The sequence below is a fragment of the Chinchilla lanigera genome, unplaced genomic scaffold, assembly GCF_000276665.1.
Source record: "Chinchilla lanigera isolate Chin_1 unplaced genomic scaffold, ChiLan1.0 scaffold00045, whole genome shotgun sequence".
Lineage (NCBI taxonomy): Eukaryota > Metazoa > Chordata > Mammalia > Rodentia > Chinchillidae > Chinchilla > Chinchilla lanigera.
The window spans coordinates 3,446,941-3,467,581 of NW_004955446.1; the positions used below are offsets into that span (position 1 = coordinate 3,446,941).

Below are 20,641 nucleotides of genomic sequence, written 5' to 3' on the forward strand. Positions count from 1 at the left end.
GGGGATTTAGCTCAGCGGCAAAAGCGCCTGCCTGGCAAGCGCAAGGTTGTGACTTCGGTTCCCGGTACCGGAGAAAAACCAAAAAAAAAAAAAAACCAAAAAAAAACCCAAAAAAAAAACCATAATAAAACAAAACCAAATCTATTTTTCTGTAGCTGTAGAATATAGACTTGGAGAAAAAAAATCCAAGTAATAAATCCTTTCTTCTATGTCTGCTTTCTCTTTTTTGTTAAGATAGAAGATTATTATTTTTTTTATTTTTTTATTTTTTTGGTATTTTTGAGACAAGGTCTCGCTATGCAGTTCAGGCTGGCCTTGAGCTCACTTTGTAGCCCAGGCTGGCCTCAAACTCTCAACAATCCTCCTGCCTCAGCCTCCCGAGTGCTGGGATTACAGGCGTGTGCCACCATGCCCGGCTCACAGTATTATTTTCTAAAAGTGACTTTTTCTCTATTTTTGCCAACGCTGGTTTTTACAAGGAGATTTTCAAGACATTTACCAGACTCAACAACCTAACTCTGGCTGACACATTGACTTCCCAGGAAAAAAATTAATGGACTGAGCTTCACTTGTCATTGTTTTCTCACATGAATATTAAATCTCAATTTACTACTTCAACTTCTGTAATATATAAAAATACTGTAAAAATTCAACAGATTTGTGTTTTTAAGCAATAACAACACCACTAAATGCAAGGCACTTAATGAAAGGGGTGAATGCCTTATAACATTACCAATAAGAATAGAAATCAACACATATTGATTACACATAGGTTGAAGACAGCAGATTAAAATGAAATTACTGAAATTTATTTACTTTTAATTAAAATTTATGCTCATCTTTCTTCACAATCATATTAGCAATTTATTTCAATATGGAAAGAAATGCAATACCTCATGTTTTTAGATTATTAATGTTTTATTTGAAATCCCATTCAGTGCCCAACACTTACCTCTGCATTATAAAATTTAGTTTTCACATCCAGTGGTTTGAGAACCTGGATAGATAAAGCAAATTAATCAGGAAATTCCTATCATTTGACTATATTGTTGTTGATTTGTTTCAGACTACAGGCCTAAATCTGTCAGAATCATTTTCCAATTTGTTAGAAAGATGTGTAAATGGGTATGCAATATTCTTGGGCAAAAAAAAAAAAACCCTAAATGAATTTTTTTATGGAAAGGCTGTCATCATTTCTGGACTGGGTGACAGTTACATGGATGTTTACTTCAAAACATTTCATTAAACATATCTTACCATAAAAACTTTGAAAAGACAACCAATTATTTTATTTTCTTTTAAAAGGTATTTGTATGATTGATGAAGCAAAATAACAGCAAAGTTATTTTCCTATCGATAGGACTTTTCCCCCCATTTATAGAATAATGAAAAAATACCTATGTAGCTTCATATCTAGATCTGTAGGTATGTTGCTATATGTGGTATTCTTGTATTCCCATCTATACATATATGAACTGAACCAGTGGTTTTTAATGAATGTTAAATATTATGTCTTAATACAAAATTGTACCTAAAGTCCTAGTGACTCGAGTTCTTAAAAAAAAAGCTTGATTTACTCACCCTAAGAAAATAATGTTTCATTTAAGTATTTCATTAGAAGTTTAATACTACTTACAAGCCTCTTGTCTGGGCTTTAGACTTGTTAAGTTATGTAAATAAGGTACCTTATGAAATACCTTATGAAAATGAGGTATTTTAAAACTTACAGTAAAAATTAATTTCATTTCAAAGATATTACACTGGTGATGATAATTTTAATTATTTAACTAAATTTAGCCTGATATGTTGGATATGGTGATGCATGCCTATAATCCCAGCACTTGGGAGGCTGAGGCTGGAAGACTGTCTGGAATTGGAAGCCAGCTAGGGCTATATAGTGAGTTTAAGATCTGCCTGAAGTATGATCCAGTAGCAAGACCCTGTCTCAAAAACCCACACCTCCCCAAAAATGTACTCTGACATTGCATTACTAGTAACATGACAATCCCATGTAATGAGATATTTCGTTCATTTGAAGCTTGGTTTCCCAACAGATAGGCAGGAATAACTATACTTCCAAGAAAATAAAAGGACTTTAAAAACTATTAATCATTGTCATATTCAGTACCTGAAATTTGAAGAATTTTCTAAAGTACATTTTTTCTCCACCCTGAGTTGTATAACTCACGGCACATACCAAGCTGAAAGAGAAAGATACCTTAATGATTTGCAATCATTTTCAACATCATTTCTCAGTAGTAAGTACAAAAACTTCAATTCCACTTTCAAATGTGGGGAAAATTTTTTATCAGTGATGTGAAACTTTAGCCAAATGAGATTAAAGCAGAAAAAGAAAACTTTCAGCAAATGGAGATATAAATACATGAACAAGCAAGCTTTTGACTAGTGAAATGAGATAGCATTTTTGGCGTGGGAACAGCCATATAGTTAAATGTTAAATGAGTTCATCTAAGGTAGAAAAATATACAGATTTTTAAGGAAATTCCAGGATAGACTACTTAACATAAATACATTGAAAAATATCATGTAAGAAACCTTAAATTGCATACATAAAACACTAAACCAATTAAAAACAGAAAACAAACTTAGATATAATACTTGTAACAATATGAGAAAATTAGACTGTTAATATATAAAGGGTTCCTATAAGTTAATGAGCAAAAGCATCACTGTCTCACAATATGAGTGAAGCAATACATATATGCATCACAGTCCCATAACAGGCTGACCAAGATGTGAAAAAGTTCAACTTCAAGGACAGTCAAAGAAACACATTAAAATAATGAGATAGAACTTTTCCATCTATACAGATTTGGCAGGAATTCTTTGTAAGTGATATCGGGGTTGGTGAGGGTTTAGAGAAACTGACTCTACACTGCTAGTGGTTGAATGGAATTTAGAAAACAATTTTTTTGATAAACAGTCTTTAAAATACTCATATGCTTCCATAGAACATCACTGTAAGTAATTATAAGGAAATACTGAAGTATTCATTACTGTACTATTTATAGCAGTGAAAAACTGAAAATAACCTAAATGTCCAAAATTAGGTAAATAAAGCACACTGTGCAAATGTGGAAGATTCAGTCACTGAAAAAGTAATGTTCTCAAATACCGACTGATGCAAAAATGCTAAATTATTACCATGTCAATAAATTCAACTTCAACAAATACTGCCCACTGTTCTCTGTTAGGTCCTGGGAATATAGCAGAGTTCATAAACCTCACATTTAATGGGGAAGGCAGCACTCATTAAGTAATTGGAAGAACAACAGACACAAATAAGCTGGAAGTTGTAGTTACTATATACAAAGGTTAGGAAAGCCTCTTTGAGGAAATCATGCTGGTCCAGGAGATAGGCAAAAAAAAAAGGTAAATGGAAATTATACAAAACGCCATGGGCATTCCTCTGTATGAGAACACATTTCAAGCCCTACAGTTTGGAGGTAACAAAAGTCCAATATGACTGCTGAGAGAAAGGAAAGTGTGAAAAAAATGCTATAAGAATTAGACTATAAGGAGAGCTTTGAAACATATACACAAACCCAGAATTTCCAAAAGACAATGGGAAGTCACTGAAGAGATAAATGACTTCTACAAGATCATATAATAAGAATGTCTCAGAAATCTGAACTGTAGGAATGTTAACTCCAAAGCTCAGACCAATCACAACTACCTACAGCAGATCTCTGCATCAAAATTAATTGATCAAGTAGTTACCTATTATTTATACTTAATATAATACCTATATTACATGCTTTCATGGTTACAAAAAGGAGAAGCAAAGAAAAAGATGAAAGCAGAGATGAGGCAAAGGTGGTAATATATTTGTCTTTCAGAATTAAAGAAAAATACAGCATTCATATTCGAATACATAACCAGGCCAGGAATACAAAATACAAAATATATTTTTGTATTTGAGACTTTTTCCCACACCTTTCCCTAGCTTTGGTTCTGTATTTCTGAGTTCCCAGGCAGTGTAAGTACACAGTTAAATATAACACTGAAAAATCTTCAATTTAAAAACAAATGCTAGGAACATCAGTTGCTGGCATTTCAAAAAATAATCAATGTACTTTCAGTCAGACTGCTGAGTTTTAAACATTGGCAAGGCTTTTAATTTTTCAGATAAGATTGCAGATGCAAAAATTAAGCTAGTTAAGTAATGATAAGTTTTATTCATTTTTCCTATATAAAATCTTGTTTAAAGTTTGTTTCTGATAAATATATACAAACAGAAAATAAAATTCCTTTTGAAGTGAATAGACAACAAAAATGTCAAGTAAATTATAAGTGACAGTCTTTGAGAAGTAGTAAAATTAATCCTTACATGTGTGTCCCAATTTCCTTTACTTCGTGGTGTATGACATCATCAATACAACAGTCAGGTTTAAGTTCAGTCACTGCGGCGTTGGAAGCTGAAAGATTTAAACGCTGAGAACTTGTCTGAAGATCAGCCTTGAAAGAAAGAGGGAAGGGACCCAAATGGACTGGTTATTACAGGGCACGGACAGGTATGGGTGGAAAAAATAGTGGGGTAGGGGGATAAGAACAAGGCGGTAGGAATGAAAGGAGAGCATTACCTTTCTTTGCAAACCTTTCTGTATAGTTCTGATGCTTAGACCTATAGCAATGGTACGCAACGCCTCCCCCTCCAAAAAGAAATAATCAGGACTAATTTAAAATGGACTAGAGGGGCTGGGGATTTAGCTCAGCGGCAAAAGCACCTGCCTGGCATGCGCAAGGTTGTGAGTTCGGTTCCCGGTACCGGAGAAAAACCAAAAAAAAAAAAAAGGACTAGAGAGAGTTAATATATAATCCTAACTATTACAAATGAGAAACACAACTACAGTACAGGGAAGAGAAAGAAAGAATGAATTAACCTAAGTAAATTTAGAAAATAAAATCCTGACTGTAGAAAATAGAAATCCAGACAAAACACAAGAATGGTATATAGACATTGTGCTCAGCTGTTGTTTCTGTTTTCATGTAAGTTTGGAGCTTTGCGCAGTGGCAGTATCGGAGCCAATGAGATTTATCCGAGGTGCGATTATTGCTAACTGAAAACTTTTCTCATGTAAGTTTGGAATAACGGTTGTGAAACTATATATATACTAGAAGCAGACAAAAAAATAAGGAAAGGGGGAATGTTGCAAACGAAACCTTTGGTGTTAGATTAGAATTTGAGGCGTCAGTACGGACATATAGTTTTAAAACACATATGCAGGTGAATTTTACCAAAACAGAGATTGACAGGTGTATAACACTGAAAGATAAGTAGTCATCTAAAACAGTACTAGATGTCAGAGACAAATTAATTTATTCCTAGAGAAGAAGGGGTAGAAAAGGAAAGGAAATAGCCAATCCACTCATTTTTCTGTCAAAATGGTCTCTCGTTCCCTCCCAGTAAGTTCTCCTTTGTCATCTTCTAACATTAATCTTAACTACAATGCAATGTATATATGGCTGAATGCTTTTGCATTTATCTTTTTTGGCTATTATAAATAATGTTGTATTGAACATCTATTTCCAAATGACCTGCCATATGCCAGAGCCTGTTCTAGGAGTTACAGATACCTCAGTGAAAAAACAGATCAAAATCCCTGTCCCTGTTTATATCCTCTGGAAAGGAGGTGAGGAAGACAACTGATACTATACAAAGAATATCCCAGGATGTTAGCAACTAGTACACGTCTTGGGAGAAAAATGGCAGAATAAAGTGGTAGTGATGGGCTGGCTTGGGACGAGCAGTGCAATTTAAATTGCATGGTAGGTTTCCTGCTGCAGGCTGATTTTGGAAGAGTAAGACTTACACAGGAAGAGAGGAAAAGAGAAGAGGGGAATTATTTCAAGTAAGATCAATACAGCTAGGAAAACACAATTGTGAAGGCTCAAGATGTCTTTAGGAAGCCATGGAGTGCTTGATATACTTAAAAGCGGGCGGGGGGGGGTTCATATTCATGAGAAGAGAAAAAAATAAAACCTCTAGACTAAGTTGCAAGACAACAGAGAATGCATGCTATAACAACAGTATATAAAATCATGCCTGGCATAGGTGTTTGTTGAATGCATGTGTGAATGATTAGTTTAGACCAGTGGTTCTCCAAATATGGGTCTCTGGCCAACAGAGTCAGTGTCACCTGGGAATATGTAAGAAATGTAAAGTGCTGGGCACTGTGCCAGATCAAATGGTTCAGAAACTGCAGTGGAGCCCAAGGGGTTTTACCAAACCAGATGATTTTGATGCCTACAAAAGGTAGTGAAGCACTGGTACAGCCCATTAGAATTACTATTGTTTAAAGCTCATAGTATGCTAATTACAGCATTTTCTTAATGGAATCCATTTCATTTGGTAGCACGCTCACGTTTTCAGACTTATTTTTGAGACTGTTTTTGTGGGTGGAGGTAGGCAGAAGTGAACCCAGGTCCTTCATTTCATATGGAGCTACCTACACAGCCCTTTTGTTTTCTGTTTTATTTTGAGACAAGGTCTCGCTAAATTAGCCAAGTTACTCTTCAACTTGTGATCCTCCTGCCTCACCTTCTCACACGCTGGGATTACAGGAGTGCTTTACATGTCCAACTGAGATTTTTCTTTTTATGAAGGTGACAGTAAAGGAATGAAAACTCCATATCACAATCTATTTCCACAAGTTCAAAGTTTGAGGAACTATAAAAAATAAAAGTTTTGATGGCAGAATTCTGGGTACCTAAAATATAACTGTGAGTCTTCCAAAATACCCTCAGGAATATAAACATAGAAAAAGAAAAAAATAAAACTGTACAAAACATTATGTTACTGTCCCTAGAAGGCAGCAAACATACAAACTTCAAATAACAGGTATGGGCTGTATAAATAAGAAGTCTACTTAATCTAACAAAGATCCAAATAAAAAATGCAGAAAATGGGGCAGGGAAAGAGGAAAGTAGTGCAACCAGCAGGTGAGAGTGAAAGGATATAATTAAACACTAAATGCCCTCTAGTAAAAGGTAAGTCAGAAAACAAGTAAGTGGGAAGGCAGGTATTTTTGCATTATAAAAGCAAGAAATATTGGGGGTGGGTATATACAAAGGCCAGTGCTGGGAGGTTGAGGCAGGAGGATCGTGAGTAATGGGGTGACTTAGCAAGAACTTGTCCCAAAAAAGTAAAACAAAAGGGGTGGGTGTTAGCTCAGTGTGAAGAACCTGAGTTCAATCCCAAGTACCAAAAGAGAAGAAAAAAATAAATACAAAGGTAAAAACTAGAAAAAAAACAAACATAAATTCCCTAAATACCAAAGGACATTTAAAAACTAAATCAGCAATAAAAACACAAAATTAAAAACACGGCAAACCCTGGCATAGTGGTGCATGCCTGTAATCCAAGCACTCGGGGAGGCTGAGGGTGGAAGATCGCTGTGAGTTCCAGGCCAGCCTGGACTACGTAGCAGGATCCTGTCTCAATTAAAAAAAAAAAAAAGGCCCCCGGCAAACCACAGCAAACACAACATAATATACTTTAAAACCTTAGTATAAAATAATGTGACAGCAATGAAACCAAGCACATCAAACTTATTAATAACCTTATCTACTCTCATCAAATGAGTTTTGTTACAGCGACAAGAACCCAATATATCCCTATGCCTCTGCCTGATTACTATGTCCTCAACTTTTTCTTTATATCCTAACATTCCTTGAAGTTTCTCTTGCTTTTTCTCCTCTCCAATAAGCCTTCAGACTGGTAACAATCCCCACTGATCTTTCTTCCTCTTTCTTTTTTGGTTTCTTTCCGGTACCAGGAATCGAACTCACGACCTTGCACTTGCCAGGGAGGCACTGTGCCACTGAGCTAAATTCCCAGCCCCTTTCTTCCTCTTTCAAGTATTACGGTAATATTAATATATTATGGCACATATATTAACAAGAACTATTTACTTCTGACAGTCATTTCTTCATCCAAGCTATCATAAACTTTGATTTGTAACAATGAAAAATTCCAGCATCAACCATGCATTTTTAGCCAGGAGTGGTGGTGGCAAACATGAGTAATCCCAGCTGTTAGGAAGTTGAAGCGGGGGGAACAAAATTTAGTGGGCAGCCTGGGCCCTTACTGAGATCCCTCTCAAAATAAAATAAAAAGGGGTAGGACTGAAGTTCAGTGGTAGATCATTTGCCAAGCATGCTTGAGGCCATGGGTTTAATTTCCACCAGTACTATGCCTAAAAAAAAAAAAAAATCAAAACAAAACAAAAAAACACTTTAATGAGCTTTATACAAAATAAAATGCATTCTGAACAAAAATATTACTCACTTTTACCAGTATATCTTTTACAACTTGATTACTATCATTATGAACGCTGATATAACTGGAAAAGGTCTCTCCCAAAAATATATTCCTGTGAAATAAAGTAAAATTGTAAGCAGAAATTCAGCCAGGGTTTACCACAAATATAGTGTGTGAGCACTACTTAGTAACTTCAAATGGAGAAACTTTACTAAAGGATAGAAATCAGGTGAAACGCTGCTTTAGCATCCCTTTATTTATAGGAGGCTGCTCATTTATTTACCTAGTCAATTTCAAAGTAAAACTGCATTTCACATGTATAGCTGGATAGGCTAGAATCAATTCTCCATTTTAAAATAACTTATGCTTTGAATGTAAAGAGATCCAGGCTAATTCATCTTGTAGTAATTTTTACCAATTTGTTTTACTTACTAAGTTATTCTAATAAAATGACCAGTGGCTTTAATCTATATTGTTTTACACTCAATACATGAATAATTTTCAAGTTTTCAAGACACTAATCCATGAACTTATTTTAAAGTCTTAAAAAAAAAACCTGAAATGTTCTTCTCTGTCTCGAATTTCTTCAATTGCAAAAAGAGTGGAACCTGCAGTTTCTACCTCAACAATAATCCAGAATAAGCAAACAGCTAAGAACAAGAAAAGAAATAAAATTTAAAAAATCTAGAGTTCCTTAGTTAGCTGACAAATCTGTTGGGAATTATTTTTTGAAAACATGATTTGTAGTGGCTTTAATATACTGTTGTGTATCTTACATTATAATATTCTTCTTACCCAAAATTTTGTGGTAGTGTTAACATTTCTCCCAACATTAAAATTTCTGCACCATTTACTGTTGAAGGATCATCTCTCATTAGCTGGTTAAAGAGATCTCCTGTAGGAAGAGAAAAACATAAAATTGTAACATCTACCTTTTAAATAATCTTCCTTACATAAAAATATAGTTGAGGGGCTATGGGTATAGCTCAGTGGTACAGCTCTTGTCTAGCTTGTTCAAGGGTCTGAATTTGATCCCCAGCACCTCCCAAAAGACATAGCTGGAAGAGATGTCAGTATATTTTTATAATGTATAATGTCGTATTAATCTTTACTATGAAGAGAGTCTATCAAAAATTGTGATCTCACAGAATGAACACTTCAGAAACAAAGAAAAATGCAGGTCATGAGATATACAATATACTATATAAAGCACCAATAATTCTAAGCAAAAGTAGGGCATGGTGGCACATGCCTGCAATCACACTACTTGGGAAGCTGAGGCAGGAATATCACCATGGGTTTAAGGCCATCCCAGGCTATGCAGTGAGTTCAAGGCTGGGTTGAACTATATAGCAAGATTGATTAAAAAACAAACAATTCTAAGTAAAGATAATGCTATATTTACAGTGATGAAACATTTAAGGGTAAAGGCAATATTTCAATAGTGTTATGAATATGATGTATCTTTTTACTTAAAACCAAAGGCTCTTGTTACCATAGGACATCAACAGTATCTTGACTTACGGATTATAGTGAGGCCAATTACTTAGATGGTACAAAAAACACAACAAAGAAGTCAACAAAGTGTTAGCATAAGATTGAGAAGGCTAAGTTTACTGCAAGAAAATGTAGGTAGTTCAGGTTTCAACTCTTCCCTTGATGCAAACACAGTAAGCACACGCCATACATACCAGGTAAATCTTTCTCCTCACATGTTACTGGAATATTGGTGAATAAAGTAGGCTTAGTCAACCGCATCACTAAGAATTGAGAAAATAAACAACAAAAACCATTAATATTGTTTTGGGCTAATATTTTTGGGTTCAGTGTATAGCATTCATCAATTTCATACTAGTATTAAATATCTAAATATTACATAGTTGGTAATATTATCACCTATTTAAAATGTTAATTATGTGTTGGATGACATGGAGCAGGCTATAATCCTGACTACTCAGGAAACTGAGTTGGACAGATACAGAGTTTGAGGGAACTTAATAAGACTATCTCAACATTTAGAAAGCAGTGGGAGGAAGTCTGGGAATGTAGTACAGTGGTAGACTTGCCTAGGATGCAAGAATCCCTGGGTTTAACCCCCAGTACCAACAAAAGAAAAGAAAGAAAGAAAGGAAGAAAAGTTGTTATGCAATAAAAATGTATAACCAAAAGAGAATAATTTTCCTTTTTTTACAACTATCAAAACTAACTACAAATGTAATACATTATATAAAAACTGGAAAAAAATGTTAAGCTTAAGGTATATTAGGAACACAAGGTTTATTCTTTTCAAATTTTAATTTTTATTAGTACATGTTTGCAGCACATAATGACCACATTCATCATGGGAAGCTGGTACATATACATGACACATATTAATTCTTTTTTCATTCCCTTCCCCTTTCCCTCCAGCTCCTGATCTCCTTCTGTTTTGGGGGAAAATATATATAGACACATTTCCCTGTCCTAATATTTATCTTTTATTTATGTGGAGTGACTTCATTGTAAACTATCAATAAACTATTAACCTGAATCAGCCTGTTATCAGGAAAACAAGTTCAGACATACCATTTTAATTATGAAACAAGTTTATGCCAAGATTTTTTGAGCTTTCTTAATCATAATCATTGGAAACTCAAAAGGTTTCCCTTTAATATTAATTCTGTATAAGTATGGTAATATGAGCTAATACATAGGCTTACATAATTTCAGCCAAAACTAAGATTTTAAATTTACTAATTTATTTCAATATCAGAAAGCTGTACATGCTCAAATAGTAAAATAAACAAATATTAAAGCATGAGAAAAAGAGGAAAGAATTGAATTGTTTATTAAATCTAGTGTGGGTAGGACATTCCAATTTTTTAATGAATTTTTTTGACTATTTCTAAAGACCACTATTTGAACACAACTAAATAAAGACAAATGTAAAATTAAAACTTTTTCAGAAAATAAAACACAGAGGTTATTATCTTTATACTTTATTAGAAATATTCATTCAAAGCAAAACCAAGAAGTTTAAAATAGTCCTAAATGGTTAATTCACAATATAAATGCTATTTACTAGCACATGAAAAAGTGTACCACAACTTGTAATTAGGAAGAGCATATCAAATTTCATGTGTTTTTCACCTCGGTCTCATCTTAAATAGCACCTGTGTTATGCTTTGTGTCTAGGTACCCCTCCCAAAGTCTCTTGTTGTCATAAGTGGGGGTTTGCAGAGGTGGCTGGATCTAGTGTGTGTGATGCTAGGTTTAAGGATGTGTGATTACTGAATTAGTCCACTGAATGCTTTGAAACAGTGCTGGTTACGGATAACAGGAAAGCCTACCTGGGTGTGAGTGCTAAGGACAGGTAGTCTGGATAGAATATAAAGAACAGATAGAGGGCTGCTCTGGTCACTTGCTGCCTCATTACTTAGCTGCTTGCTGCCTTCTGTTTGCCATGTTTCTCCTCTGTGATGCCCCTCTGCCTGCCATGCTGCTCTCCCGGCCTTATAGCCAGGCAACTATGGTCAGAAACCTCTATAAACAAGTGAGCCAAATAAAACATTTCTCCTTTAACTTTGAGTGGCAGGTATTTTGTTTCAGCAATGAGAAAAGTAACTAAGACAACCATTTTCTGAAATAAAAGATCACACTGTTTCTTTGAAAGAATCTTGCATTTATCATGAACTATATTTATTATAACACTCCTCTGCAAACTCCATAAGGTCTAGGCATCACATTCAATTTTGCAGCCTCCATTTTTTTTTTTATAGATAAGAGTCTTACTATGTAGTTCAGACTGGCCTTGAATTTGTGGCGATCCTCTGGCCTAAACTTCCCAAATGCTGGGATTACAGGTATGTGTCACCACGCCCAGTGCAGCCTTTGTTTGACACATGTTCTGGCACACAGTATACTCTATGAGTTCTTTGATGAATGAGAAAGCATCAGCATCTTCCCAAGAAACTGGCATTATCTTGAATGCATAGTTTTCATGAACTGAAACCATTAAACAACTAGTTATAGTGGCAAGGGATATGGCTCAGCGGCACAGCGCCTGGCTGGCAAGCTTAAGGTCCTGAGTTCGATTCCCAGTACCAAAAAACAAAACCCAACCAGTTACATGAACTTGTGAATTCACATTCTATAGCAAGCATTTACTGAGTATTTACTAGCACCAGGCATTATGCTAAATGCTTTAAAAGTATTAATGCATTTAATTCTCATTATGCTCTGCAAGACTGGTGTAATTATTCCCACTGTACAGAGCCCAGAGAATGCCTGGTGGGGGTAATTTGCACAAGAAAGATTATACAGCAGATAAATGGCAGACCCTAGATCTTCACTCAGCTGAACGACTATTTAAAAATTATTCTCTGAAATATAGTAATTATTAATTATAAGCCTGGGATCATAAATCTGGATGTCACGCCTTATCAGAAATATCCCATAGAATTCAAAGTAGGACTTTTTACAAAAACACAGTATTAAGCAAATAGAGATCTATGGGTACATTTGTTAGTGCAGTTTCCAACTTTGTCTTACTTTCAACTAGGAAACCAGTTAAAAATATTAAGCAGAATCTGAAGCTAAACAGGTTGCCTGAAAGTTATACAGGAGGCAGTTTCTCTGAATTTAAATATCAAAGATTCTCAGCTCAGTTTTAATACCAATTGTTATTTGCTGGGTTTTCCTCATTTTTTCTAATTTCAGGAGAAATCAAATCTTAACAAAAAAATACACTCTCAAGAGAATTCTGAAAAACTTTTTAAAATGTGCTTGAGTACTCAAATATATATAGGCTTGACTTTCTGTTGTGTAGAAAAATTATTGTAAAGTTTAATTTTCCCTTATTCTTTTTTTGGGGTACTGGAAATCAAACTCAGGACCTTGCACTTGCCAGGCAGGGACTGCACTGCTGAGTTATATCCCAAGTCCTAGTTACCCCTTTTTCATATGATTTATTATGGGATGAGATAGTGGGAGTTAGGTGGGGAGCAACCCTCCATTAAAAATGAAAAGATTGGCTGGGTGTGATGGCACATGCCTGTAATCCCAGCACTCAGGAGACTGAGGCAGGAGAACTTCCTGGAGTTTGAGGCCAGCCTAGGCTACACAGTGAGTTTAAGGCCAGCCTCAACTACAGAGCAAGACCCTGTCTCTTAAAAAACAAAAAAGAAAAAAGAAAAGATTTCACTGGTACATCCCTGTAGTTCCACATTTGGGAGACTGATGCAGGACTGCCATGAGTTCAAGGTCAGCCTGGGCTACATACTGAGTTCAAGACCAGGCTAAACTACATAGTGAAAATCTGTCTCAAAATTAACCCCCAAAACAAAAAAAACTCAAGCTGGATGTGGTGGCACATGCCTGTAATCCCAGCATCTAGGAGGCTGAAGCAGGAGGATCACTGAGCTACATAGTGAGACCTTGTCTCCAAAACACAAAGCAAAACTCAAATTGGTATTTAAAGAACCACTTTTCTTCTGAAACACTTGATAGGAACTAGCACCTTGTGGATTCAAAAGAATTACTATAAAAACATTTTATCATATTATAGATTTTTTTTTTTTTTTTTTTTTTGCACGGCTGGGGATTAAACCCAGGGCTTTGTGCATGCTAGGCAAGTGGTCTACCACTGAGCTACATCCCCAGACCTATTACAGACTTTATAACCTAAGGAATTTGAGTAAGTGACATAAACTAATACATGAACTTCTAAATCAGTTAGGGTTTCATTACAGTTCTATAGAGAATAACCCAAAATATGCCAATATCAAATACAGATTTAAAACTCAGTATTTCCTGTCTTATAAGTTAATGGACCTCAGAAATCAAACAAAATGTTAGTTGGAAAAAAACAAATGCTGTATCAATAAAAGCAAGGTTTAAAAAACCCAAAGAAGTAGGTATGGAATAACTTTATATTGTCTTGAAAGTTAAAGTGGGTTCTTAATTAAACAAAGTATACATTTTGGCATCGTAAATTGAGTAAAAAGGTGATCTTTAGTAGAGTCAAATATTTAATATTTTATCCAAAATCATATTAAAAAACTTTTTTGTAGACCATCAGTAAAATAAGACAAAATAGGTCTTCAGAGGTCAAAAAGCAGCAAAGTAGGCCAAGTACAATTTGCATATATTTTGGCTGACCAGAATATTAAAAAAAACTTAGGTGGAATCTTCTTCAGAGTCTGTACACGTTCTACAAACCTTACCTGTTTATCCCTGGAGGCATTCAAGTTTTTGAATGCTGCAGGACTCTTTTGCATTTTGTATAGATTAAGTTAAACTGAACCACTAGGCAGGAACTCACCTTGGAAATTTCAAAAAAAATTTACCATTATTTGCTAAGTTGGCAAATGAAGTTATTCCACTCCTCTGTACTTTGTCTATTCCCTTTGAATTTGACTTTATCTCACTAAAAGGTAGATGACTTATGATGAAAAAATAAAATTATGATACGACTGCTACTTTCCTAAATACTTATGGTATTTTACCAAATGTCCTCACAGGCTTACCTTTCTATACTTGTGATTGTTTCTGCAATATGTGTATGACTCCGTGAAACAAACAAACAAACAAAAAATTACTGGGTCCTGCTACTTTTAGTGCTAGAGTCACTAGTTATGAGGTTCTAAATATGCTAAAAATACTCTAAAGAAATAATAGTGGGTTTTAAGTTCTTAGGCCTTGATTATTTAAGGTAGATAAGAAATTAATCTTTTTTAAAGATCCTTGCACTGTTTGAACTAAAATTCATTCCTTAATTTCCCAGTTTTGAATTTTATTGTTTCTCAGAGGGATGGAAAACAATTTATCTAGAGTAAAGAAAATCTAAAATGTTCACTTACAACAAACACACTTTTTAGGGTACTGGGGACAGAATCCAGGGCCTCTGCACTGAGCCCATTCACACTTCTTTTTGATTTTATTTTGAGACAGTGTCTTGCCCAGTGAAGTTGCCCGTGTTGGGTTCCAACTTGCAATCCTCAAGCGCAGCCTTCCAGAGTGCTAGGATTATTGGCATTTGCCACCTTGCCTAGCTCAAAGATGCTTTTTTAAATGTGTGATTCTTGGATGTAAAAACTATTCAGAAGAATCCCATGATTTCTGAATGTACCTTACATTTTTGCTTCTCTGTATCAAACTAGTAATTGTAATATTAAAAAAAAAAATCAATGTTATGACTGGTAAGACTGATTTGTTACCTTGGATATCCTGAAAATTAAAAATCAAATGCATAGTTTAAGATTGCATAATATTAACCTTTTACATCCAACCTCACAAGCAATACTGAATAACTTCTTGAAGTCTCTGTTGTTGTCACGATTGGAGTGAGATTAATGAAATAAAAGAGGAAGGACTTACTGAAGAAGTTGTCCTGAAAACATTCCCTATTCCCCAGAGCTTTTTCAGTTGATTTTTGGAAGTGTTTATGCACGATTATTTTCTACACAAGAGTCTCATCTGATGTAGTACAAAGGTAATTAAGAACAAAACAATATATTGATACAGTAAAACCTGTTAAGAAAAGATTATCTCTTAAGTAAAAATTGGCTGACTTCTTGTGTTTCAAACATTATTAGCTCAGTCTACAAATAATTCCTCTAAAGGTCATATTTACCATACATTCCTGAGCTCTTGTCATGCTAGACACTGTACTGTACAGCAAACATGGCTGCCTTTTTAATTGGTACAGTTTTACTGTTTTTTTTAAAAGAAATTTGTTTGACTAACAGTGATTCAAGATAACTTTGTGAGGGAAGGGTCCCCGTTTGTCTTCCTTACTACATCCTAGCACCTAGCCCAAGGTAAGCATTTCAATTTGTTAAAGAAATACATGCCTATGGGCTTTTATAAGACATTTATTCCATTAATTTTGACAATCAGAATTCATCACATACTAAAAATAACACCATATTTATGCACAAATAAATTAATTTTTCCAGTAAGTGCTAATTTTCCTTTAAGAATGTTTCCCACATATTCACAGTACATAACATCACAAAACACCCATATTTGGCCTACATGTCTCTGAATCGTAGCATTACAAGATGGAAGTTCATTGTGTTTGATAATTTGATTAAGCTGTGCCCAGATGTCTTCCAAAGTTTGGTTGTTACAAACACTGTCTTCTATTGTCCATCGTGCTCTATAAAGTGAGTGCAAATTTAGTGCCTTTAAACTATCTTGCAAGTTTTTAGACAAAGGAGAAATATTTTCAATACAGTTAGTGCTGACAAGTGAAACACTCCAAGACCTCCTGTTGTGCTGTTTTCCTTTTTCTAATTTTTTATCCAGATTTCCAGAGGCCATCTGTTCATTCCGGGTGTGTGACTGGATTAAGTGCTGCTTTTCCAAACTAGGTTGAAACTCCAAGAGATCTACTGTGGAATCATAGCTCTGTGATTTAACACTACTGTCTGAAATAGTTAAATACTGTTTCATATCTTCAGCTACCGATTCAGAAATTATGGGTGGTGATCTCTTAGGTTTGACTGGAAGTTTGGACCCATCATTTGGAAACCACGGAATAAATCTTGATGGTGGACGAGTAGGAAAATCTTGAATTGCTTTTTCTGCGATTTTTGGTAGTTGTGTGGGATCACTCTCATATGGTCGATAATGTAATATTACTTCTGTAGTCATTCTGCAGTAATCCAGTTACTCGTAATGACGAGAAAACTTATTAGCTGAAGTCTTCAGAGCTAGAATGTAACTTATTATTACAAGATTGTCTGTCTTGTCAAATCAGAGGAAACAGGACCTAAAGTGGAAGTATTGCAAAGAATAAGATATGGTAGGGATAGCCTGCATACAAATAGGCAGAGAGAAGGGGAAAAACCAAAACCAATCCCAATATGATATTTTAACAAAATGCAAATGGTAAAGGTGAATGTAATCCACAAACTTGAAAATCCTTTCTCATCAAAATAAGGGACTGAATTACATACCTATTAAAATCATTCCAGCCTAAAATCAGTAGTAAACATGTTTGACTCAACTATATATAAAGGACTTGGAGGTACTAACATTAATACACTGGTAATAATCCTAAAACAAAGAATAAATTAGTGATTCATAAAATACTGGATTCATATAATGTAATATTTAGAACTTTAAGACATCTGAACTGATCTCAGTGACATTAGTAATTTTTAATTTACCTGGGAGAAAATTAAATATTTTATATTTCAAAATGCTATGAAATCTACCAAATATATATATATATGTAACAAATATTATATTATATATATATATTACAATACTTAATGATTAGCCAGGCATGGTGGTGCCCACCTGTAATCTCAGCAGTTGGAAGGCTGAGGCAGAAGGATCACCATGAATTCAAGGCCACCCTGAGCTAGTTACATAAGCAAGTTCAAGGCCAGCCTGCTTTGCACAGCAAGAAACTGTCTCAAAAAAAAAAGAAAATGATTGTATCTCATTTTCAGTGGTAAACAAAAATAACATGAATATGGTTTAACCTTGCATTTTAACTAGGTCAGCAGCTGATTTTATGACAAAGTCTTCTAGGTATAATGTTAAGCAGTACTGAGACCCAATTACCATAGCTCCTGAATTCCAATCTAGAAGAAGAGCAAGAAGTCTACCCTTATCTTTCTCTTAGAAAACAGCAGTTCTCAAGTTGCTCTGAATGGAGCCGTTGACAGTACGTTCTTGTACAACTCAGGTATAAGAAAGGAGCCTTCCAGGACCTGCAAATTAGGCTTCCTAACTAGGCCCAAAGCTACAAAAGGCATAAAGTACTCTTTCATATCCTAACTACTATAGAAAAAAAAAAGGAGGTTGAGTTCTTCCCTCAAAAGTCATTCGATAACTACTTAATGAGGATACGCTATTGCTAGGATGACCTTGAGTTGGGACTCCTGTCACGTATTTGTCATGTACCAAATTTGTACATGACTGGGAGCCTTAACATCCATAATTCTTAATATGGTCTAACTATGTGATAATATTCTTTCAAGAATTAATAAAGCATTTCTTGTTTTGCTTCCCCATTTCTTAGCCTTCACTGTAAGACAGGGCACTGACAATTCTTTCATAGGCTGAACTTACGAGGTGTTACATTTGAGACAAAAAAAAAAGAAAATGATTGTATCTCATTTTCAGTGGTAAAAGTGAAGTTGTGAGAACTCTTTTTAAATAAAATTTTCTCTTTTCAAGAGTAACAAGATAGGGGCTGGGGATTTAGCTCAGTGGCACAGCGCCTGCCTGGCAAGCACAAGGTCATGAGTTCAATTCCCTGTACTGGAAAAAAAAAAAAAAAAAAAAAAAAAGAAAAGAGTAACAAGATAGTATCTTAACATTTTAGATATTAAGAAAGTAAATTTAACCATGGAATTGATATATTTGGTATCCCACATCGTTAAAACTTGTAAAATTCTTGATTAAATAGGACAAGGGGAGAATACCAGCAGAGACTTAATAAAACTCAAACGATCAATGAAACTGAAAGCATTTCTCCTTTTAGTCTGCTTGAATAAAGTTTCTATTTTCACTATGTCTTGTTTTTGCAAATGAAGAATAACAAAAAACTAAAAATTCCAGATGGCAACTAGTCTCCATATCACTAGAATTTAATTGTTTAACATGTGTAATTTGTATAAAATGACAACTAGCAACCAATAGAATTGTTCCAAATTCCCATCAAAGTAGTCAGTAAGACAATGATCTCTGAAAATGCTGCTTCATTCATGAGGCGACAGACCATTTTGGAAAAATGGAGGCAGGCCTTGTTCTGAAGCATTGCCTCCACCACTTACTAGCTTTGTGATCCCTAGAAAAATTGCTTAAACCCTGAGATATAAGTAATACTAGTCCACATACTTCATCTGAAATTGAGATAAAGAATAGGTCAATTAAAACAAGAATGGTGATTCATGTCTGTAATCCCAGCACTCAGGATTAGGCAGGAAGATCACTGGAGTTCAATGTCAGCCTGGACTACATAGTGAGACCCTGTCTCAAAAAAACAAGAGAACACACAAAACAATCGAACAAGAACAAATGCAACCGGTGAATTCTGTAATGTTTAATGCTTACATCACAGAAGCTGGAGAAGAAATGAGGATTTTCTTTAAATGAGTGCCACAAGGAAGCGTAATTCAGTTAGACACACACACACACACACACACACACACACACACACACACACACAGACGGGGCAAGGGGGAGGGGAGAAAATCTGAGAGAAACAGCGCATTTCCTCAGCTCAGTCCAAGAAGGTATTATTAACCACATACTAGAGCACCGAGGAACTCAAAAGTGCATTTGTTGTGGAGGACGTGATATAAAATTTAAAATTCAAACGAAAGGTTTCAGGAAAATCTGTCTTGCAGGTTTTCGTAGGCAATTAAATTCACTCAAAATTGCAGTGTACAGAAAATGAAAGCTGGCAAGAGATTTTGGACATACAGTATTTCCTACATGCACAGTGCTTTGAAATAAACTGCAATTTTTTTAAACAAGCCTGTTACATGCTATATGTAGTACCATGTAGTGCTAAATCCTTGGAATACTAACATTACAGATAAAATTGAAGCCTGGCAGTTTCGTCCGTGCCACGTCAACAGCAAGAGAGAAGGAAAAAGCACTTTAAATTCGCTGTAATTTATTCCACATCGGAGATCTCCTAGGCAGGGCCGGGACGTCTGGCTAGGTAGCTAAAACCTGGCGATTGCAGCAGCACAAATCAGAGTGACTTATTAGGCATCTATTTCATTCTAGTAGGTTTTTAACCCTATAAACCAGAAGTGTGAAATCGCTTCCTCGGGTTCTGTGCCAAAGCACAGAGCAACGAGGGCGACTGCTGACAGTGTTTAAGAACGACCACGCCTACATGCTTGGGGACAAGTCTCGGCTGCAAAAACTTCGAGAAACGGTGAGGGAAGGAAGCGAGCAGAAAAAGGGAAAGTAAGTTCACAAAAGCTTACCTTTCAGTGCCAGAAGGTGCTCCTGTTTGGGGGGATTCACTTCCATTTTGACTGGCACTTGAGATCTGCTGCCTACGGGGGCTGGAGAGGTTCAAGCCGGCCCGGAAGGAAACGACAGTGCGCGTCTGGGAAGAACCGGGGTCAAACGCACTCCCAATTTCTTTCTGCTGGCGGTACCTTAAATTCTCTTTTTACACGCCCAACAGCTTCTTTTCACCAAAGCCATCTCTTCTCGCATACAGACCTATGCCTATGCCTGCCCATCTCCAATCACACATAAAGATTTCAAGAAGTCACTCTTCAGGCCTCCCAAAATTAAAAAAAAAAAAAAAAAAAAATCCACCAAAACAGGAAGTGGCATGCCGGGATTTTAAATTTACACAAAAATCGCATTGCATGCAGGGAGATGTAG

The 20,641-nt window shown here is 35.5% G+C and overlaps 1 protein-coding gene across 2 annotated transcripts in view; it reads right to left on the reverse strand.

The window, feature by feature from the left end:
* Window positions 1-20,599, reverse strand: part of Trappc13 (trafficking protein particle complex 13) — a 33,865-nt gene extending 13,266 nt beyond the window's left edge. The window contains exons 1-7 of one of the 2 annotated variants that reach the window (XM_013518409.1): window positions 20,230-20,599; window positions 9,976-10,044; window positions 9,080-9,179; window positions 8,312-8,396; window positions 4,352-4,479; window positions 2,129-2,201; window positions 953-997 (exon numbers count right to left, since the gene is read on the reverse strand). In XM_013518409.1, coding sequence (XP_013373863.1) covers window positions 953-997; window positions 2,129-2,201; window positions 4,352-4,479; window positions 8,312-8,396; window positions 9,080-9,179; window positions 9,976-10,044; window positions 20,230-20,275 — 546 coding nt within the window. In that variant the 5' untranslated portion in view covers window positions 20,276-20,599. The remainder of the gene's footprint in view (window positions 1-952; window positions 998-2,128; window positions 2,202-4,351; window positions 4,480-8,311; window positions 8,397-9,079; window positions 9,180-9,975; window positions 10,045-20,229) is intronic. The other variant, XM_013518410.1, reaches the window with a different exon arrangement.
* Between the last annotated feature and the right edge of the window lie 42 nt (window positions 20,600-20,641).